The sequence below is a fragment of the Hoplias malabaricus genome, chromosome 2, assembly GCF_029633855.1.
Source record: "Hoplias malabaricus isolate fHopMal1 chromosome 2, fHopMal1.hap1, whole genome shotgun sequence".
Lineage (NCBI taxonomy): Eukaryota > Metazoa > Chordata > Actinopteri > Characiformes > Erythrinidae > Hoplias > Hoplias malabaricus.
This window is the reverse complement of record NC_089801.1, coordinates 1,487,501-1,509,934: the sequence shown is the minus strand read 5'-3', so window position 1 is coordinate 1,509,934 and position 22,434 is coordinate 1,487,501. Positions and strand designations below refer to the sequence as shown.

Here is a 22,434-nt window from a genome sequence, read left to right as displayed (position 1 = left end):
TCTCGCTCTCTCTCTGGCCTCTTGCTGTCCCTGAGGAGCCAATTAATGTGGCCTGTGTTTGGGCTAACCACACACACACACACACACACACACACACAGAGCTTGTCTGAGTTTGGTCTTTGTCTAAGAGTGTAACCTGCTTCAGTTCTTCACGCACACACAGCACACACACACCACACACACACACCACACACAAAGATGTTTGCTACTTGCCCTCTTTAGAGAAACACAGTAAAGAAACATGGAGAAAGTAATAAACCTGTGTCACACAGGGGGTGGGAATATAGAAAATGTATTGCCCTTTACTGAAGGTAAGAGTTTCTAATCTTCCTGAAAGACTTTACACAAGGAGTTGGAACATTGCTGTGAACATTTGATGGCATTCAGGCACATTAGTGAGGTCAGATATCAGATGCTGAATGATTATTTCTTCATCACAAACACCACTGGTACAAATGTGTTGGATGACGCTCCATCACTCGAGATAATAATAAGCTTTCATCGTCACACAGCAACACACACTTTCAGAAAAACCGTCACCGTGGTGGTACCCTCAAACGTACATATTCTGGACCCTAATTAGGCAACGTGATTGTACCTAATTCTATTGTAATTGCAGATTTTAAAATTGTGTTGATTTCATCTCCAGGACTTTTATTATGTTGTGTTTTTTGATACAGTTCTACAATGAAAGCTTATAAATGTTCACCTCTCCTTCTGGAGAAGAGAATGTAATGCACCTTTAGGGAACAAAACTGGACCTTAACACCTCCAGTACCTGTAAAGGTACAATTACACTGTTTGTGCTTTTGGTGACAGTAAATATACTTCTACCATACCGCGTTTTCAGAGAGTGTAGAATTGGTGAAACACAGAGAGATAAAAGGGAGGTTTTTATATCAATTTCACAATTTACAAGAGCATAATTTTGTACTGTGGGTGGCACGGGGGCGCAGCAGGAAGGTGTCGCAGTCACACAGCTCCAGGGACCTGGAGGTTGTGGGTTCGAGTCCCGCTCCGGGTGACTGTCTGTGAGGAGTGTGGTGTGTTCTCCCTGTGTCTGCGTGGGTTTCCTCCGGGTGACTGTCTGTGAGGAGTGTGGTGTGTTCTCCCTGTGTCTGCGTGGGTTTCCACCGGGTGACTGTCTGTGAGGAGTGTGGTGTGTTCTCCCTGTGTCTGCGTGGGTTTCCTCCGGGTGACTGTCTGTGAGGAGTGTGGTGTGTTCTCCCTGTGTCTGCGTGGGTTTCCTCCGGGTGACTGTCTGTGAGGAGTGTGGTGTGTTCTCCCTGTGTCTGCGTGGGTTTCCTCCGGGTGACTGTCTGTGAGGAGTGCGGTGTGTTCTCCCTGTGTCTGCGTGGGTTTCCTCCGGGTGACTGTCTGTGAGGAGTGCGGTGTGTTCTCCCTGTGTCTGCGTGGGTTTCCTCCGGGTGACTGTCTGTGAGGAGTGCGGTGTGTTCTCCCTGTGTCTGCGTGGGTTTCCTCCGGGTGACTGTCTGTGAGGAGTGTGGTGTGTTCTCCCTGTGTCTGCGTGGGTGCTCCGGTTTCCTCTGTGGGTTTCCTCCCACAGTCCAAAAACACACGTTGGTAGGTGGATTGGCGACTCAAAAGTGTCCGTAGGTGTGTGTGTGTGTGTGTGTGTATTTTCCTGTGAAGGACTGGCGCCCCCTCCAGGGTGTATTCCCACCTTGTGCCCAGTGATTCCAGCACGACCCTGAACTGGATAAGCGCTTACAGATAATGAATGAATGAATTAATTTTGTAATGCGTTGTGAAATTGAATCAGCTGGATAAACCAACCCACAGATCTGTTTTGGACCAATCATAACCAGTCAAACACTTGTGTTGTGACATCATAACTGATACAAATGGACTGTCACAAGCCTCAGAAAAGTGGATACAGGAAACAGGCCGGGACTTTATAGATAAAAAATCATAATTTTAATGACAAAATAATTCTGTGAAATCACAACTAGATCTTCGGCTGTGACTGACACTGCTTTTCACAAGATTTAGATCTTTTCTTACAGACTGCAGTTTTCTCTACTGATAGCTGTAAGTCTAAAAAACGTCATTATAATAAAAGAACGTATTTTACTCTTTAAATTAAGAATCAGTTTTCAACGTTAAAAATGGTGTTACACTTAAACACAACACATTTTATTAAAGTACGTCAGAGCCAACTAAGTTTCTGGTTAAAGGCATAAGATGTCTTCCTGTTCTCACAGTGGGGACGGGTACAATACACAGAGCCAAAACAACCAGAGTTTTATGTCATTTTCAAATCAATATTCACAGCCACTTCTTATTTTCTAGAGACATGAATCAGGGATGAATGAACTTCTAAGAGAAAGCGTTAGGACGTGTATTGACCGTGATGTTCTGAGTGTTTTACACTGATCTTTCCTGGTCTTTTTAACTCCCTCCTGTCCTCCACTCCTCCAAAAGAATGCTCTTTATGAGTTTTACTGCAGACAGTGTGTGTTTAAACCTGTTTAGTCCAGAGTTAAAGCATCAGAATTATCCATCCATTCCAGTCTCTCTAATGGAGAAGAGTGGAGGGAGGACAGCACATGATGGAGTGAGGAGTCTTCCTCCATCCCAGAGATGCATGAATAAATCAGAGAGTTTGAAGGGGGGGATGAAGAGACAGGGAGAGAGAGATGGAGAGAATGTTAATGGAAGATGGAAACGGAGAAGAGAGGTGTTTTACTGCTTTTTTTTTTTAAACTTACATTGGTTCACTTTAACAGAAGCAGAGCTTTCTCAGGACTTTCCTCTAATTTACTGCCCAGGGCTTAACTCACTTTAAATTATTTCTACTGAAATTAGTCAGATGTCCACTCCAGCTCCATTTATCTCAGCTTTTCTGAACTTTATTTTTGCTGAATCTAATGTGGATCCTGTGGAAACCGTGATAAAGCGTATCGTTTGGTCGAGAATTAAAACAGAAATAAATCCTCTGTGTGTACTGACCCTGAGCTTAGAGGTTACTGACCTGCGACAGATTTAGGGTCAAATCTTTAGAGTAACAAAACTAGCCGGTCATTACATTCACTGGAGTAATGGTGTATTGATTTCACTGCAGCGGCCAAATACGTTCTGCTCCTTTATTGCCTGAGTATTAGACACATTCGGAGGGAAACGTTTCATATCGGCCGCTGGCTGCGGCCATTTTACTTCGCACTTTGACCTCTGAAGATGCTAAAGCTTTGGTAACTCGCTATTGTTTCAACTTACTATTGTTTTATTTGCTCTGGAGTTGCGTTCTACGTGTGCCGCTCTGCTGTTAGGAAAAGCCTGATTTGTGGAATATCTCTCCTGTTAATAACATCCCTATACTGTCACTTAGGGTACAGGAATAAAGGAAAGGGAAACCGGGAAAAGAACACGGATCAGGGATGAGGGGACTGAAAAGGGAAAAAGGCACATGGGTTTTGTTGGTGGGGTTTGTAACGGACATAGTAATGGAACAGGGGGGATGGGGTCACAACAAGGGTTAGGGTTACAGAAGGCGATTAGGGGCAAGGAGACGAGACGGAGAAAAGGAACAAGGAAAAGAGGACAGATGACTTTGATAAAGAATGACATGAGATAGGGACAGGGACACGAGCGGTGGAAGGGACCATGTAACAACGAAGCTGATAGGAGATAAGATGATATGAGGAGGGGACATGATAAGAGGACAGAATAGAAGGATAGGGAAGACGGTGACAGGAAATGGAGCACAAAGGAAAAGGAATAGAGGTCCGAGGACGAGGAAAAAATGACAAGAAACAGGATTAGGGATGAAGATTGAGGACAGAGTGCGCAGGGGATGAGACAAGGACACAGAAGGAAGAGGCAAGAACATTGGCAGGGCTTGAGGGACAGGGGGAAGGTAGCACAGAGGACGAGGGGACAGGGTAAAGGGATGCATTGGCATGAGAATCAAATTGGAAATGAGCGTACAGGGAATAGGGGAGAGGGAGCGGGAGGATTGGGACACAGCAGGAAAAGTCTTGATCTACAGCTCTGTCAGATTGAGCACCCCTTCAGAGCCATGTGCCTAATTTAGAGTAAACAATATGGAGGACTCTCGAGATGTCATCAACTAACACACACACACACACACACACGCTGCGCTGTGACAGAGCGATGTTTTATTCCTCCTGCTCTTTTTTTTCTGTAATGAAGGCACTGTTATTGCGGCGATAAATCAGCGGAATCTGTGTAATGTTTAATTCAGTGTGTGTGCTCAGCTCATGCTTTCTCTCCCGCTCTCTCTCTCTCTCTCTCACACACACACACACACACACACTGTGTCACTGTCAGAGCGGAACCGCACGTCCAGAACATTCTAAATGAGTATAATTAAGGCTTTGGTATTTAAGATTACAAATCCTCCATTAAGAGAATCTAACCCAGATTTAATTACCACACTGGAGGACTTAGTGCCAAATAATTAACCCTTTATGGTTAAATCAGCCATTGGCTTACACCGTATTAAACACAAATGCTTTTATCCGTGCTCTCCAGCAGAGATTTCTGCAATGCAAATTAGGCCATTGACCCAGGTTCCACCCACAAATGTGTTATTTTGTAATTTTATGTTGAATTCACATGGAATACATACATTCAGATACTGTTCAGCTGAGAGAACAACCAAGCCCAAGAAATCTGATAAATAGCCCTTTTAAAAAAGTATATCAGGCAGTGAAAATACCGATATATCATCAGGACCCAATCCTTTTTTTTTCAGAATCTAATAGCACCCCTTAAGGTGGAATGGAATGTGAATAACAAGCTGATTTTAGCCCCAGGAAATTTGCAGTGGTTAAGGTGTACCAGTTAACAACTTCCCCAACCGTAGCCACGGAAGAACGCGCTAGAGGGTGGAGCCCCGTGAGGGAGTTATCCATTTTGTTCCTGTATAATAAGAGCAGCATTGGGATCAATAGAGCTGCAGTCTGAATGGAAGATTAGCTACAGTATACGATCGATCTGTTACCTTTCTACTCTCATTTTACAGAAGCCCATCACTCCAGTAGATCAAAGCCAGGGATGGGGTCACCAGGGGGATGTAATAAAGATTGAGCAGGACAATAAGCTTCTTTATGAAGGAGAATTTAAATAATGGCTTCTAGAATGTATCGGCTCCTTCAGATCGATGGGGAATTAATGCGCCGGATCAATAGAGCAATGGAGCTCATTTTGCTGTATGGAGTTATTTAAGCTACACTTCACTACGGCGCTCTCATCCATTTGTTATTTTCCTCCAATCAGCTGCAGGGGGCTTTTTATACGCCTCTGAACCTGATTGATCTTCACAATAACATCATCCAATATTCATGCGCTGAGTCTGAGTGTAAATATTCCCTTTGTTCTGCTTCTGTTTGCCTTAAACTCCATGGCGCAGGGAAACTACCATAAAATATTTACACTAACAAAAATGATTCAGAAAGTCCCCTTATTCATCTGTGAGAGGTGTAAAAGCCTTAGGGACATGCGCACACACGGGGGAAGTGGAAGAGGTATGCACATGAGGAGATTTCAGTTTAACAAAGATTTTAGATTTCTTGGAAGTGATTCTAATCAGTAATAAAGGCTGTGCTCATTAAAACACTCTTCAGTTCAGAAGCAATTAAATCAAACAAATATTAAAGATTTAAGTACTCTAGCAAATTTACTACAGCAGCTTGTCTCTCTCAGTTTTCACAAGGCTCTTTCTCTCTCTCTCTCTCTCTCATTCTCTCTCTCTCTTACTCTTTTTCTCTCTCTATCTATCTCTATCTCTCACTATCTCACTCTCTCTCACTCTCTCTCTCTCTCTCTTACTCTTTCTCTCTCTATCTCTCACTATCTCTCTCTCTCTTTCTCTATCTCACTCTCTCTCTCTCTATCTCTCATTCTCTATCTCTTACTCTCTCTCACACTCTCTCTCTCTATCTCTCACTCTATCCATCTCTCTCTCTCTCTCTCTCTCTCATTCTCTCTCTCTCTCCAGCATATAATCACACATATACTAAGATGAATGAATGAATGTTTGTTTGTTTGTTTATCTTTCTCCCGATAGCCGATTGGTGCCCTGAACCCAAAGAGAGCTGCATTCTTTTCTGAACGATATGAATCATGGGAAGATGAACAGGTCCCCAAATTCCACTACGGCACACACTACTCCACCGCCAGCTTCACCATGATGTGGCTGCTGAGGATTGTGAGTATTGCAGTCTCTCTCTCTCTCACTCTTGCTATTTCTCTCTCTCTCTCTCTCTCTCTCTCTCTCTCTCTCTCTCTCTCTCTCTCTCTCTCTCTCACACACACACACACACACACTCACACACACACTCACTCACACACACACACACACACACACACACAAAGGTTCCCAAGCCCAGATTTTCTGAGACGACTTTGATTTTGATATATTTCTGTGAGCATTTAATGACGTTCAGTCACAAACAACATTAGTATGGTGAGGTACCGATGGTTGGGTGGTGATGGTGGGATGATGGATGATTGGTTCTAGATCACAAAGACCACTCCAACTCATCCCAAGCATAGATTCATAGGCCTCCCTTTATCATCAACATCACTCCCTTGCTAGCATTTAGGTGAGAGTGATCTCATAACTATTTTGCAAATGTTCCATCTGTCTTTTGTTGATGTTGTTGTTTGGTCCTTCTGCTCAGCCAGCGTACGATGAAGAATTTGGTAGTTTTTTTGGACGCTGTTTCCTCAATGTTCGCTGCCATTTTGTTTCAGGACTCGTTAGGGTTGGGCGGTGTAACGGTAATGTGAATGGTATCTCAAAACGAGGGCAGTGTCTTCAAGTACACGGCTAAAAAGTTAATTCATGTGCATTTAAGAGAGCCACAGGGAGGGGGCGCTGTGAGAGCTCACTGACTACTGATGTCACAGTCTGAAAACAGGTGGTGAAAAACAAAAGCCCTGTAGCCCACCACAGTTGTGAGTTCAGCACTGAGTTTGGGTTAAAAGAGAGAGGACAGATCATTCATTCGACTTTATGCTCACACGTATGAGCCTTTATTCTCTAAACATGTGTGTTTTGATCCTCAGTGCCCTGGGAATCTATCTGCTGTAGTGTGCTAAACCATAAGTGTGTTAGCTGGTCAGCTATGCTTCTAAACCGTGTAGAACAGTATGGAAAATGTGGATAACGCCCATTTCTAGTGCTCATCTTTGTTAAGATGGCAGTAGCTTTTGTAGTTGTGTAGGGGATAAGTGAGTTTAGGAGCTTAGCACAGTTTTTTTCATCTACATTTGTCTGAGATATCTTATAGTGCAAGACTTTTCCAGATATTGTTGCAGGATTGCTGCCTCTAATCCAATACAGCCAAATACCTGTTGAAAGAATTGCTCCGGGTCCGTTGATATGTTTACAGATGCTGGACGTAGCTGTTCCCAACAGTTCAGTTGTTGGAGATGGTGAGGGATAGGAGTCACAGTCCATTGTTGTTGATCTGACCATGACCACAGTTTCTAATCATCATCTTACCCACCAGGACGATCACTTCGGTCTGCAGGATTAGATCTAGTGTGTACTGAAGTCGAACGTTTTTTCCACCATGAACCCAACGTCGTCTTCTAATTTATAGAGGATTACGATGTCGTGACTCTGTCTATGGCTGGCAGTTCCGGATCCGGTTATTTTGAGAATGCCACCATTGATGTGGTCAATGATTTCTTTCTGGGTGTGACATGGTGCGCCTTTAAAACATTCAGCAATGTTGAACTCAAACTTAAGCTTTTGGTTTTGGGCCCATGGTTAATTTTCCCCTATCATTCCCCAACCTTAGTGCTGCTTCATCAGCTGTCCCGGGTGCGATAGTATTTGTTGCAGTCAAATCCATACGGTTTCTTGGCTAATTTCCCAGATTTCTTGTTCTTGTCAGAGCGACCACAACCCGCTTTGTGCAGTGAGGCTTAGGATTGTCCCTGGCAGAGTTCTCCTAGCACACTCTGGAGCCTGGTGACATTAGGCTCATGTGGAGCTGCTTTAAAGTGTCCTATTTCTGTAGAGACTGTACAGATTTTTGAAGTGGTCGTGTATAACGGTAATCATGGAGTATACATATATACAAGTAGTTGTGATGTTATGTAAATGTCACCAGACTGAGCTTTGGAATTAAACACTGTGAGCACTGTGATTTAAATGAGGTTTTTAAGCCTCTCTTCACCTTGTGTTAACAGCACATCAGTCTGTAGCAGCTGGAGTATCTGGACACTACACAGCACTCCAGAGCAGGGTGTTAAATAGCTGCTCGGCGTATGATTTGCGGAGCTGTATGTCAGGGCTAATTGCTGTTTATAATTGGCTGTGTGGGTGTGGTGTGTGTGAGTGATATACACTCCGCTGAGTTATTGCTCTTATCTACATGCAACAAATTCATAACACATCATTCACCTCACATGTCTCTCTCTTTCTCTCTCTCTGTCTCTCTCTCTCTCTCACTCTCTCTCTCTCTCACACACTCTCTCTCTCTCTCACTCTCTCTCTCTCTCACACACTCTCTATCTCTCTCACTCTCTCTCTCACACACTCTCTCTCTCTCTCACTCTCTCTCTCACACACTCTCTATCTCTCTCACTCTCTCTCTCTCACACACACTCTCTATCTCTCTCACTCTCTCTCTCACACACTCTATCTCTCTCACTCTCTCTATCTCTCTCTCACTCTCACACTCTCTCTCTCTCACACACTCTCTCTATCTCACACTCTATCTCTCTCTCTCTCACACACTCTCTATCTCTCTCACTCTCTCTATCTCACACTCTCTATCTCTCTCTCACACGCTCTCTCTCTCTCTCACTCTATCTCTCTCACTCTCACTCTTTCTCTCTCTCTCTCTCAGTTGAGGAGTAGAACACCAGCAAAATGAAAATCACTATCAAAAAATATTTGTGAATTTTATTTATTTATTTGCTGATCATTTTAATTTCAGTTTCTGTAGATACACTGAGAAAAGTCATACTGTGTTCTCTGTAGAGGTCATGTTTAGACCGCTGTACACACAAAAAAGGTGTGTGTCTAGTCATTATAGGTCAATATGCGGTGTGTAATGGTTGCGGTATCTCATTGTAATGGTCGGCTCACTTTCAGGTTGTTGTATTTATACCTTGTTGTATCCCCCTTGTTTAATCAGTGGAAACCGTCCACTGATTAAACGAAAATGCACGCGCACACACACACACACAAATGCCACTCAAATTGGGACACCAACTTTCTCTCAGGACACCCACATCCACACACACACATCTCAGATTGGGACCCTAATGCTCTCTCAGGACTGTGATTACTGAGAGCTCTGCTATTGATCCACTACCAACAAGATTAAAGATCATTACAAGTCTCCAAATAAGCCCCTGATCACGTCCTGCTGAGGAGCTGCAATGCTCTGTTTACGCTCAGCTTTTACTGAGAGAAGGAAGGAAGGAAGTCATTATTGAGCTTTATTCAGGATTAACCTCTCAGCTCTACTCAGGACAGAGGATTACAGACACTTTATTTACTGTCCAGAACCTCCAGTAAAACAAACTCATTCAAATAAAATGGCTGACTGTAGACACATCTCCATGTCTACAACACAAAAAAACAGTCTCTTATATGGGACAACGTGGATGACGGAGGAGTAGAATAGTTAAATGTATAACTGACACGTGTGACATCTGACATCTGATTTAGTGATTTAGAGTTATATAGATACTTTATTGATCTAGAGATACCACTGGATAACACACACCATTCCAGCTCAACCTGGATGGAGCCCTGAACCCTGGGGAACACAGTTCCACTGCTCTAGAGTTCATTGCTGAGGGGTTTATAAGTCTAGATCCCTTTTGGCGTTTGGAATCATGTGCAGCTGCTCCAGAGCTTGATTATATGAGGCTTAAGCATGACCATGATGCAGCTGAATTCAGTTATTATAATAGGTGTCTACATACTTTGGGACAGTTAATAAAGGCATATGTAGGTGGGAAACTGAGTCTGTGTGTGTGTGTGTGTGTGTGTGTTTGGAATGTTCTCAGGAACCGTTCACAACCCTTTTCCTGAATTTCCAAGGAGGGAAGTTTGACCATGCTGACCGAACATTTTCCTCTGTGTCCAGAGCCTGGAGAAACTGTCAGAGAGACACATCCGACGTCAAGGTATGCACATACACGAACTAATGCAGGAATCTCCTCTTTCCAGAGTGTTCAGGGCTGAGTGAATACTGAGGAACTAACACGTACATTTGTCATAACAATGGTTTATTTCAAGCTTCATAAGATTACATGAGACATCCAAAGAGAAACGCAAAGATTTCTGAAGAATACAGAGTGTGTTTGAAGCAAGAATGTAGTTCTTCTGAAATGTTAAAACCAAGTGATTAATAAGAAAGTGTGCCCAAGTGTGCAGACAGTTTGTTCCCTGTAGTAAATGTCCATTTATTCTGCCCCTTGTTTGTCCAGGGGTGTATATACTTCTGCACACATCCATAGTCTCTCACAGTCTCAGGTTTCTCTCCAATCAGGCCTGGGTCGGTGTTTCCTTTTCATCCTCTCTGTTTCTCCAATGTGGATGCCATTACGTGATTAGACGATTTTTTTTCTGCTGCAGTCTCACTTCCTCCCGGTAACTGAAGCCCACTGGAGAGGGTGGAGCCTGGGCTGTAACCACAGCAACAGGGCACCGTTCTCTCCCCTGCTGCCCCTCGCTTGCACCTCAATTGCCCCTTCCATAAACACCCACCAGACACAGGGGTGATCAAAACCAATCGGCATCACACAGCCATGAAAGAGTCAAGATGGTGTGATCAAAGCTCTTGTCTGATCTGCAATTCAGGAAACCCAGAAAAGCAAAACTAAACAGGAGCTTTAGTCCAGGGTCTAGCCTCCACCTAAACGTCCAGCCACTCCACTTTCACCTTCAGTTCCTATAAACAAATCACTGTAATATGTGTACAACGCTTATTGAAATATTAAATCTAAAGAAATACACTCAACAACCGTGTGAACTCATCTCAGGATCATTATCTCTTATATTTAATGTTTCTGTGTCTTTAAGGCTGAAGAAGCCAGTAATGGTCAGCATCCATAGCTCCGGTCTAATTCCAAATTACAAACTGTCCCTAAAACACCAAAAAAAAAAAACCCGCCTGTGTGTAACAGGTCTAACCCCCACCTGAACCTCAGACCACTTCACCTCCAACTTCACCTTCATCTTCTGTCCAAAAACTTAGCCTTCAACTTTAACGAGTGTCCAAAGCTTTTAAAATATTGGTTTGGACGCGTCGGGACTGGGCCCTGATTGAGCTACGCTCTCTGATAAAAACATGTGGCTCAAATTACAGTCTCACACTCGATTACTGACCAGGTCTGAACTCGTCTCAGAGGATTAGGACCTCGTTTATGAAATCTACTTGAAATCTACTGACATTTGTGAACCAAAAAGAATGGAATGGAATTCTGTGCGTTTTTTTTATTCTGTCCTTAAAATAATCTGGTTCTCATTAAATGGCTGTCAGTGGAGATACCTCGTAAAAATGAGAGCTCCTTGCAGAGATGAGGAACAAGCAAGATTCAAAGATGCCTTCTGTTATAGTCTGTTATAATTTAGATAATTTGATAGAGTTCATTTTTAATTATTTATTTTTTTGCCCTGTAAATGTTACAGCAACAAGAATATTTATCATAATATATAATTCATTTACAAGGTATAGACATTTGTTACTACTATTTAGTATGGCAGTGTTATTAAATAATTTATAGGACAGAACATAAATAGTTGTTGTACCCTCCTGTGGGTCAGTGATATATTAATTAGTGTGCTTAGTTGACCAAACTGCAGAAACTCTCAGCTACCCCCATTTCTAAACAAAAGGGTGAAAAGCCTGTGGCAATGTTTTGTGTTAAAGTCTGAAGAGGGCAATACTGGCCCTGATCCTACTCTGACCATGCTAGTATCCAGGCCTGACCCCTGACCCTAGGCCCCTGCTCTAGAAAAAGCCACTGGAAGTGTCCCCTTAAGGGAATTAGAGAGGCCTGGAGACGGAGCCCAGGGGCACACCTCTCCACTGACCCGCAGCACGACAGGATTTTGGATCACAGGTTTTGGCCTTTGACCAGACCTGCTCACAGGGCCACTGCACATAATAGCCCCACCTCTGCAACACACCAACCCCAACCCCACCCTCCCCCTACTGACTCCAGTACTTACCCCTATACCGCTTAATGCCCCAATCTGAACACCACTGCCAAGGGTTTAAATTTACAGCTAAAACATGGGGTGCATGGAGCCATCATAAAGAGTCGACCTTTCTGATTTTAACACTTTCCATTAGTTTTAAAGACTCACCTTCTGTTTTAAAGAGAGAAAGAACAGAAGAGAGGGGGAAAGGCCTAGTCTATGGGTTTATTTACATGACTTGTTTCTCTGTTTCTCTCTCTTTCTTTCTCAAAAACACACACACCCACTGTTTTCTCTTTCACTTTCTCTCACTTTACCTTTGAAGATATGGACAAATAAATAAATTATTAAACAATAAATCTTAATAACAAATGATACAGCAGTTCCCTCAACACTTTTTCCTCATTTCGTTTCGCCAGCTACGTTTCAACTCCAGTGACTTAATGCAGTGCACAACACAAACAAATGCTTTGAAGGGAGTTTTGTGCACCAGAAACCAAAAAAACAAAAACCCAGAACAAACGAACAGGTCGTCGTTAAATGAGAAAAATAATACTCGGAATGCTGTCACTGTGGGGTTAAATTTACGGGTGAAGTGTAGGGCGCCATCATAAAGCGCTGACCTTTCTGTTTTAATGTTTGCCTTGAATATTAAAGACAGACAGAACAGAAGAAAAGGAGAAAGGCCCAATGTGTCTCGTCTTTTTCTCTGAAGCTCTTAAAAGGGGTCGTCCAAATAAATAAACTAATAACCATGAACCTCATTCCTGGGTTTTTCAATGGTGCTACAGTGTGTGATCGAGGAGACTGAGCTGAACTGCTTCTCAGGGTCAGACCGAATTCCAAAAACATTCTGATGTTTAGGTGTGGGCTCTGGGGCAGTCACTGCATTGTTTGAGAACCTCCAGGAGTTTTGAAATATAATGACTACTTTTAATAACTGGCTACTCTCTCTCTCTTGTGTCTGTGTGTGTAGGAGTTGATTCCAGAGTTCTTCTTTCTGCCAGAGATGTTTGTAAACTCTAATGACTACAGTCTGGGAGTGATGGATGATGGGACAGTGGTGTCAGACGTGGAGCTGCCAGCCTGGGCCAAGAGTCCAGAAGAGTTTGTTCGCATCAACAGACTGGTATGGCTCTTATCCTATGGTACACTAAGCTATGTGTGTGTAATTTTACTACGGGGGGGGGGGGGGGGCATTTATATGGATACACCTTAATAAAATGGGAATGGTTGGTGATATTAACTTCCTGTTTGTGGCACATTAGTATATGGGAGGGGGGAAACGTTTCAAGATGGTGGTGACCATGGCGGCCATTTTAAAGTCGGCCATTTTGGATCCAACTTTTGTTTTTTCAATGGGAAGAGGGTCATGTGACACATCAAACGTATTGGGAGTTTCACAAGAAAAACAATGTTGTGCTTGGTTTTAACGTAACTTTATTCTTTCATGAGTTATTTACAAGTTTCTGACCACTTATAAAATGTGTTCTAAGTGTTGCCCATTGTGTTGGATTGTCAATGCAACCCTCTTCTCCCACTCTTCACACACTGATAGCAACACCGCAGGAGAAATGCTAGCACAGGCTTCCAGTATCCGTAGTTTGAGGTGACCAAACCCAAAACCCCAGGACCCTGGAGCTGTGTGACAGTGACACTACCTTTTGTACCACCATGCAACCCTACACAATATCGTACTGTACTATATTATGATATTAATTGGTGTTTAATTATTTATTTATTATACTACACTACACTAAACAATACTATTCTACAGTATAGTACGTGCACAATATTTGTGTATTATACTACACTTATTTGTGCCATCCTCTACTACTCCAAACCATACAAAATAACACTGTACATGATCTTCTGTAAAAATGATATTCTAATATAATTCACTGTACTCTATGTACTATTCTACAAATGGAAATGGTACTAATCATCTACATCAGTAATCAACAATATATTTCTCTGTAATATGTTTATTATTCCACACTACTAAGCCATGTTATTCTACAGTACACTGCCGTATACATAGTGTTTAACTACTCTTTAAAGACTGTACTCTTCTACATTGAATTAGTGAAGATACTTCCTGAATCCATTCAGAATACGGAATAGTTTTACCCTTCCTCTTCTAATAATTTGCTCATGTTTAAGTAAAACATATACTGTGTGTGTGTGTGTGTGTGTTTGCGTGTGTGTGTGTGTTTGCGTGTGTGCATGTTTGCGTGTTATTAGAGAGCTGATTTGAGCATGACTCATTAATCACCGACAAGCCCCTCACGCAAAACAACCAAATACGAGCACAATCACACACCACAGACCTCTATTAATCCCTTCTGTGCTCTTCTCCCTTTGTCATCTTCTCTCCATCTCTTCACCCTTCTCTCCTCTTTTCTTCCACTCAGCAGTAACACTGAACTTTCACCTAAAATCAAAGCAATACACACATGTGCACTGAGAGAAGAGGAATAGATCGAATGAAAGGGAGAAATAAGGGGGGGGGTGGATATAGGAGGAAAGAGACAAAAATCGAGGAAGGAATTGAAAGGTAAAGGCAGGAAGAAGACAAAAACAAGACGTAAAAGTGTATAATGTTGAGATAGAGGTAGAGAGAAGAAGATATAATGAAACAGGCAGAATTAAGGAAACGTAAACATAATGTACTCAGTGTATTGTAACCAACAGTAATGTTCTCTACATTGTTCTTTATGCTTTACACAGCACTTTATATTGTAGTCTGTTCTGTGTGCTATGCTTTACTCTTTATATTGTACCCTTCTGCACTTTATTCCATATTCTGTTCGCTGCTGTAGTGCTACGTATATAACCTGCTTTTTATACTTTCTGTGCTACATTCCATTCCTAACCTGTATGCTACTGTTTTCTATGAACATTTTTAATAAAGTGTATAGTATATTTTATATATACTACATATATATACTTAACTACTCTATCTACTTATATACTCTTATTCTGTAAAGGATATGTTTCTATAGCTGTGCCATTCCAGCCGTAAATGAGCAGAATTCTTATGCAGTCCAGATGCAGTGTGTGGTGTGTGTATGTTTGTGTGTAAACTACAGTTGGCTGCACCACAGATCTCCCTCACACATACACACACACTCTCTCTCTCTCTCTCTCTCTCTCTAATGGAGTAATCCACTCTAAAGCTCATCAACTGCTAATGACCACAAACAGCAGGCCACTTACACACATATATGTATATATACCTCACACACACACACACACACACATTAATGTCCTGTAGATGATTAAGAGCTAATTAAAATCCAATCTGGAGCAGAGTGCTGAGAATGTGTCTGTAAAATTTAATGCTCTCTCCAAAAACACCACGGGGTTCAGACACAACATTTTCTATTTCTTTCTTTCTCTCTCTCTCTCTCTCTCTCTGTCTCACTCACTCACTCACTCAGTCAGTCACAAGCACACACTGCTCTCCACTTAAATCGCCACAGGAGATGAGACTAAATCAGAACGAAATAAGTCAGGTTTTTACACGTAAACAGCACATAAACATTTCTCTTTCTCCCCCAGTCTCTTTTCCCTCTCTCTGTCTCTATTCTATACGTTGCTACTGTGTTTACCTCTCACTGCTGTTTCTCTCTCTTTCTCTCCTTCCCTCTTTCTTTGTCTGTGCTGTCTCAGTCATTCTCCAGCTGTTCAGTTTTCCTACCTCCCTCGCTCTTTCTGTTCTTTCTCTTTTTTTTTGCCCCTTCTGACTGTTGATCTCTCTGTAAGATCAGAGTTGATTGTTTCTTTTATTTAAGGGTCGAGTGAGAGGTTAAAAATATTCTCCCTTACTTTCTCTCTCTTGCTGTCTGTGCCTTTCTTCTCTGTCTCTTGCTGTTTGTACCTCTCTCTCTCTCTCTCTCTCTCTCTCTCTTTCTCTCTCTCTCTCTCCTCTCTAGCTCTCTCTCTCTGTACTATGGATAATGAGGCATGTCTGGTCTCTGTTTGTATTGAGCAGAACATTCCTGAACATGTGACTAATTCTCTGATCTGGATGTGATTACAGTAATACCAGCTGACTGACCTAAGATCAGGTTACCCTCGTCTCAGCACTGTCCAAATACATTATGGGAAAACTGTCCAGACTGATCTCAGAGCAGTGGAACACTGGGAAAAACGTATTTTTTTAATTTTTTTTTAAACATCATTTGAAAATGGCAGCTGAACTTTCCAGCAGTGAATGCACCATGAAGATGGAACCATTAAAAATAATGCTACGTTCATTTACCTTTCTAAATAATATTAAAAATAATAAAAACCTTACACCTATCACAAATATTTATGTTTATAAAGCTTTTATAAAAGAAACACCTAATGAACCTGAGCTTTAACTCACTTCCTCACGTAATAACAACAAAGGGAAGTGTAGGTGTTCACTTTACTATCGTACAAATGTTAAAGTTGTGCAGTTGTTCCCATAGCATGTGGTTTCACGTCAAATGCTTGTTCTGACAGATTGTACACGGTATCGGAAAAGTGCGGGAGGTGATATGACACCTGTTATTCTAATGAACTACAAAAGATGTATCATGAGAGAATTTGATTAATCAATCAGCTAATAATTGTCAGATACATTGTTTAGGGAAATTTTGTGTGTGTATATATTAGTGCGGGGCGATATGAGTGCAAATTTATATCACGATTAATTGTACATTTTACCCCGATTATGATTAATGAAGAATTATTTTGTTTCTGTGTTTGTATTTACTTTGATTGTGCTTTGGTCGCTGAAACAGTTTTTTCTCAGTGTTTACATTTGACTCTTTTTGTTCAGTGTCGTCTTAATCATAGTCCAAACACAGCACGTTCAAACCACAGACGCTGTGTTTTTCTTTGGTACGAGTCGCTTGGTCTGCCTCTGCATTTAGGTGGGGGCATAACAGAATAAAAATAATTGATATAATTCATATAGACAAGAATGTCAAATGTTCTGAATGTAGATTTCGATTAATTGCCCAGCCCTAGTAGATGTGTGTGTGTGTATATATTAAATAATAAAAAAATTCTATTATATATAGATTAGCTGATTTATTAATCAAATTATGTTTTGTTATATAATTTTAGAGTTCTCTCTCTGCACTCTCTATGGACTTGTTCTCTCTCTCTCTCTCTCTGTCTCTCTCTCTCACTCTCTTTGTCTCTCTCTCTCTGTGCTCCCTCTCTCTCTGTCTCTTTCTCTTTGTCTCTCTCTCTCTCTCTGTCTGTCTGACTCTCTCTCTCTCTCTCTCCCTCTCTCTCTCTCTCTCTGACACTCTCTCTCTCTCCCTCTCTCTCTGACACTCTCTCTCTCTCTCTCTCTGTACAGTTTGAAATGTCTGTCTTCCTGTACTCTCTCTCTGTGCTGATGGATGGATGAGAACAGTGTAGCAGTGATTGAGGGAGGGTTCTGGTCCAGTTCTTGAACCCTTCAATTTAAAGAGCTGATGGTTCTCTCTGCGCTGACCTGAGGTCAGCCCTCTCGCTCACCCACTGTGTGGGAACCATGCCACACTCATAGTGTAGACGGAGGTGAAAAAGTGACATTTATTTCGACAATAAGGGCTAGAAAGGTCAAGAACTAACACTTTCACTGAGAGACAGTGTGTAAGAGCTGGAGAACTGCCCCCAGTCCGGTAGATATCAACACAACTTTTCAAGACGTTTGTGTGTAAAACATGATTTGCCCTTATTTTTCATCATGACTTGATTGTACCTTTATTATGAAATTTGGAAGTCTGGTTATTTCTGTAACATTGCTGACTGATTTAAAGTTAACTTCTTTAAACTTTATCCAATTAGGAAAAGCAAAGATGCAAAAGGGTACAGAATATTTTATATAAGAAAATAAATAAATAAACCCATCACATCACCAATCCCACCCATGTACTAGGCAATAAAACAAAAAGAACATTTCATTTATATAGAAATTATATAACAACCAGTAAAACACTTCTAATCCACTTGGATTTCAAGTCTGACTTGGGTCCAGCTCTCGATGACAACACTTTTATTTTTTTTTTCTTTCGGAACCTGTGCTATTCCATCAGTGCCGCATGCTCCTTAATCACAAAAGACCACCGAGCTCCTAGGGTCAGAGGTCATCGGTGTTTACATTCTGCTGCCCCAGTTCGTGCTGAATATGCCGCAAATGTGTGTGAATGTACGTCTCTCTCTCTCTTTTCTCTTTTCTCTCCTCTCTCACCCGTCTCTCCTCTGAGACGCTAATGCGCGCTGTCATCACTGTGGCTCCTCTGGTTCCACATGGTGCAGATGTTTAGAGAAGGAACCACAGATTTGGAGCGAAGCGTCTGGCTGAGGTTCAGAGCCACACTTCACACACAAACACACACTTTATGCTACATCACATCATTAACCTCTACAGGAGTGGCTCTTTGAAAGCCTGGGTTTTATCTCTGTTTTATACCTGTTACAGTTTTCAAAGCTTTAAGGAGTTTTTATACCCATTTACAGAATTTTCCACCCGTCTTTCATGTCTCAACTTATCAGCTGAATTTGGATTTGGGGTTGAAACTGCGTTAGATATTACAGTATTATCTGTACCACGATGGGCAGCACGGTGGTGCACAGTGTGTGGTGTGTTCTCCCTGTGTCTGCGTGGGTTTCCTCCGGGTGACTGTCTGTGAGGAGTGTGGTGTGTTCTCTCTGTGTCTGCGTGGGTTTCCTCCGGGTGACTGTCTGTGAGGAGTGTGGTGTGTTCTCCCTGTGTCTGCGTGGGTTTCCTCCGGGTGACTGTCTGTGAGGAGTGTGGTGTGTTCTCCCTGTGTCTGTGTGGGTTTCCTCCGGGTGACTGTCTGTGAGGAGTGTGGTGTGTTCTCCCTGTGACTTCGTGGGTTTCCTCTGGGTGACTGTCTGTGAGGAGTGTGGTGTGTTCTCCCTGTGTCTGTGTGGGTTTCCTCCGGGTGACTGTCTGTGAGGAGTGTGGTGTGTTCTCCCTGTGTCCATGTGGGTTTCCTCCGGGTGCTCCGGTTTCTTCCCACGGTCAAAAACCACATGTTAGTAGTTGGATTGGCGACTCAAAAGTGTCCGTAGGTGTGAATATGTGTGTGTGTGTGTGTGTTGCCCTGTGAAGGACTGGCGCCCCCTCCAGGGTGTATTCCCGCCTTGCGCCCAATGATTCCAGGTAGGCTCTGGACCCACCGTGACCCTGAACTGGATAAGGGTTAAAGACAATGAATGAATGAAGCTAAATAAGATGGTGATGATTGTATCTATAGCGTATTAAAGCATATTGTATTTTTTTTTATCTCAGTTTTGTTCACTGTTTACTTTTAAACATCATTTAAACCCTGGATATTTGATAAAAATGTTGTGACAGTTTCTTAAAGACCAGCAGAATTGCCCCAAATTAACTGTAATTTCTTTATATTTTTGTAAATGTGAAGTATTTGTGCATGTGTAATGTGTGTATACCTGATCTCAGTGTGGGTGGATGTGAGTGTGTTTGTGTGTATTTTCCACCTCGAGTCAAGTCAAGTAATGGGAACAGATTGACACTTTTCACTTCAGTTTGTATCATTTAAATTTAGGCAAATTTCAGTTTGATTCAGTTCTATTCATTTTAGTTTGATTCGATTCAGTTCATTTTTAGTTCCATTCGAATAGGTTTAGTCCAGTTTACCCACCCTCCTCTGAGCCCTGGACAATAGAGTGAGGATACACTGAATTCTCATCACTTCTGACTGTATTGTCTTGCCCTGAGAGCCGTAGTACTCTTAGTCTGTTTCTTGAGAGCAGTGGAGAGGAGAGGTAGAGCATCTCAGCCTTGAGTTTCTCCTTCACACTCACTCACTCACTGGAGCATGACCCACGTGAATAAAGAGAGAAATTAATTTTCAGCATGGGTGCAAACAGCTCCCATCTTTATACCTCTTCAGCCCACCCCCCCCTCTCTCTCTCTTTCTAACACTCTCTCCCTCTCTCTCTCTCTGTGAGAATAATAAGTAGAGCAGATCCATCACTGGAGGCAGTGACCCCAGTCATCCTCCTCTTCGTCTCTCACCTGAGAGCATCTTAATTTAAAGCCCTTTTCCCTCCGACTCTATTCTCTCTCTCTCTCTCTCTCTCTCCCTCTCCCTCCTTCTTTTCTCTCAGGGTCACCTCACACTGGACTAGTGTGTGGTCAGCTCTCCAGTCCAGCAAACGTAGTTATAGATGAGGTAAAATCACTTCATTTAAAGTGATATAGAAGGCTTTTATTAAATGCATATCTACGTAGAAGATAAATGACTTTGTCTGAGTGAAAAATTCTAAATGTGGAATTATACAACCATTTACAACGCAATAATCTGGCCTTTGAATTAATCAAGATATGTGGCCTTATTTTGGTTGGTTCAGTAATGATTTGAGAGCTCTGATGAATCTATGCCGTGATTTGCAGATTTACTTGGAGCTCACAAAGACTCAGAGTAAAATAGGAAGGCACAGAGAGTTTGTTCTGGTCTCAACATTGCTCTTTGTATTTTAGATACTGTTTTTAGAACTGTATGGATGCTGTGCACTGCTTACTTGTGGTTTTTGTGTGTGTTCCAAATCTTGCCCATCCATGCCCATGTTTAAAGGTCACAAAGGGTCAGCTGCACATATGAGCTCTCTTTATTGAGACTTCAGTCTGATATCCATCTATTTACTCTGTCAGAATCACACACACACACACACACACACACACAAACAAACAAAAACACACACACACACACACAAACAAAAACACAGTACAGGACATGCACATAAACATAGTATGCACATGCTTACACAGGATACACAGACACACACACAGACACACACACAGACACACACACAGACACACACACACACAGACACACACACACACACACACAGACACACACACACACACACACCTGTCACTCACTGTCTCTGCGCTCTAGATTGATTTGTTAAGTGCTGTTTAATGTGCTGTGAGAATGTCAGCTCTAAGACGTTAAAATGTTTTTAAAGAGCTGCTAAAGGTCATTAGCGAATCCTGAATCCTCCTCATAAAAACTCCCGTCTGAAAGCATCATCGCACTGTGTGTGTGTGTGTGTGTGTGTGTGTGTGTGTGTGTGTGTGTGTGTGTGTGTGTGTGTGTGTGTGTGTGTGTGTGTGTGTGTGTGTGTGTGTGTGTGTGTGTGTGCTCTAGCTGTGTTTAGCATCTGGATCATTAGCGACATTTTTAAAGCTGTGTGTCTGGACTTTAGTGTGTGTGTGTGTGTGTGTGTGTGTGTGTGTAGCAGAGGTGTGTGTTTTAGTGCAAGTCTGACCACGGTTCAGGAATTTTCTTTCTGAGACACGGTACAAAGATTTCAGACTGAAACTGAAACAAACCCGACAGATCTGTCCAAACCAGACCGAGGCTGTATTTTTCACGCGTCACACTTGGGTTTCAGTCCTAATTCGCCTTTGTCACTTTCCCTGTCCTAGGCTTTAATGAGTACAGATGTGGTTTTGTGTGTTTCCACCAGTGAAGCAGATTTAGTTGCAGTAACTACAATTTACAGTTTATTGATATTGTTTGGATAAAATGAAATATTCTACAGGAAAACATTTCACACAACGTTTATAGAACGTGCAGTGTGTGACTGTCTGACTTTTCAGTGGAGTGCAGTGGCTCTGCTGCACATGGAAAAGCCTGGTTTTATGTTTTAATCACAAGTGCCCCTCTGAAACACAGACACTTACCGTTAAGGCCCCTCCACACAGCCTCCTCCTGAAATCTGCATAATGTGAACGAGCCCCAGTGGACGGCTGCTCTGTGTTAATTGGCTCATCATCAATAATCCTCTCAGATTCTCCTTAATGAGTAGAACCATAAACATAAACTGTATTGTTCACTAACACTGTTTTAATGCAGAAAGATTATCCTCACATTCAGCTCCGAGGACAGAACACAACACATTAAAGTGGTTGTGTTTATTTTACACTGCTCAATGAAAGTCAGATGTTTAGTCCTGAAATTTAACCTGTGCCACTGCTTTTTCCACTGCTTTTATAAACAATTGACTGACAGGTGGAACAGGAGCGTGTTCAGTGCTGCGATCGTTCTCGTCAGTCAGGGACTTTTATTTTACGTATTTTACTGTTTATTCTGTTTTATTACAAGAGGTTAGAACTGGGCTCCTCTCTCTCTCTCTCTCTCTCTCTCTGTGTGTGTGTGTGTGTGTGTTAATATGATTTAGAAAAGTGTTGTGTGTTGTAGTTACATGGACCTCTCCCTCCCCCTTCCCCCTCTTGGTTT

The 22,434-nt window shown here is 42.2% G+C and overlaps 1 protein-coding gene across 1 annotated transcript in view; it reads left to right on the top strand.

Annotated features, from left to right (window-relative positions):
* The window catches only part of lrba (LPS-responsive vesicle trafficking, beach and anchor containing), a 214,216-nt gene that overhangs the window by 169,031 nt on the left and 22,751 nt on the right, over nt 1–22,434 (top strand). The window contains 3 exon segments of the mRNA XM_066662321.1: nt 6,053–6,193; nt 10,027–10,146; nt 13,143–13,295. Coding sequence (XP_066518418.1) covers nt 6,053–6,193; nt 10,027–10,146; nt 13,143–13,295 — 414 coding nt within the window.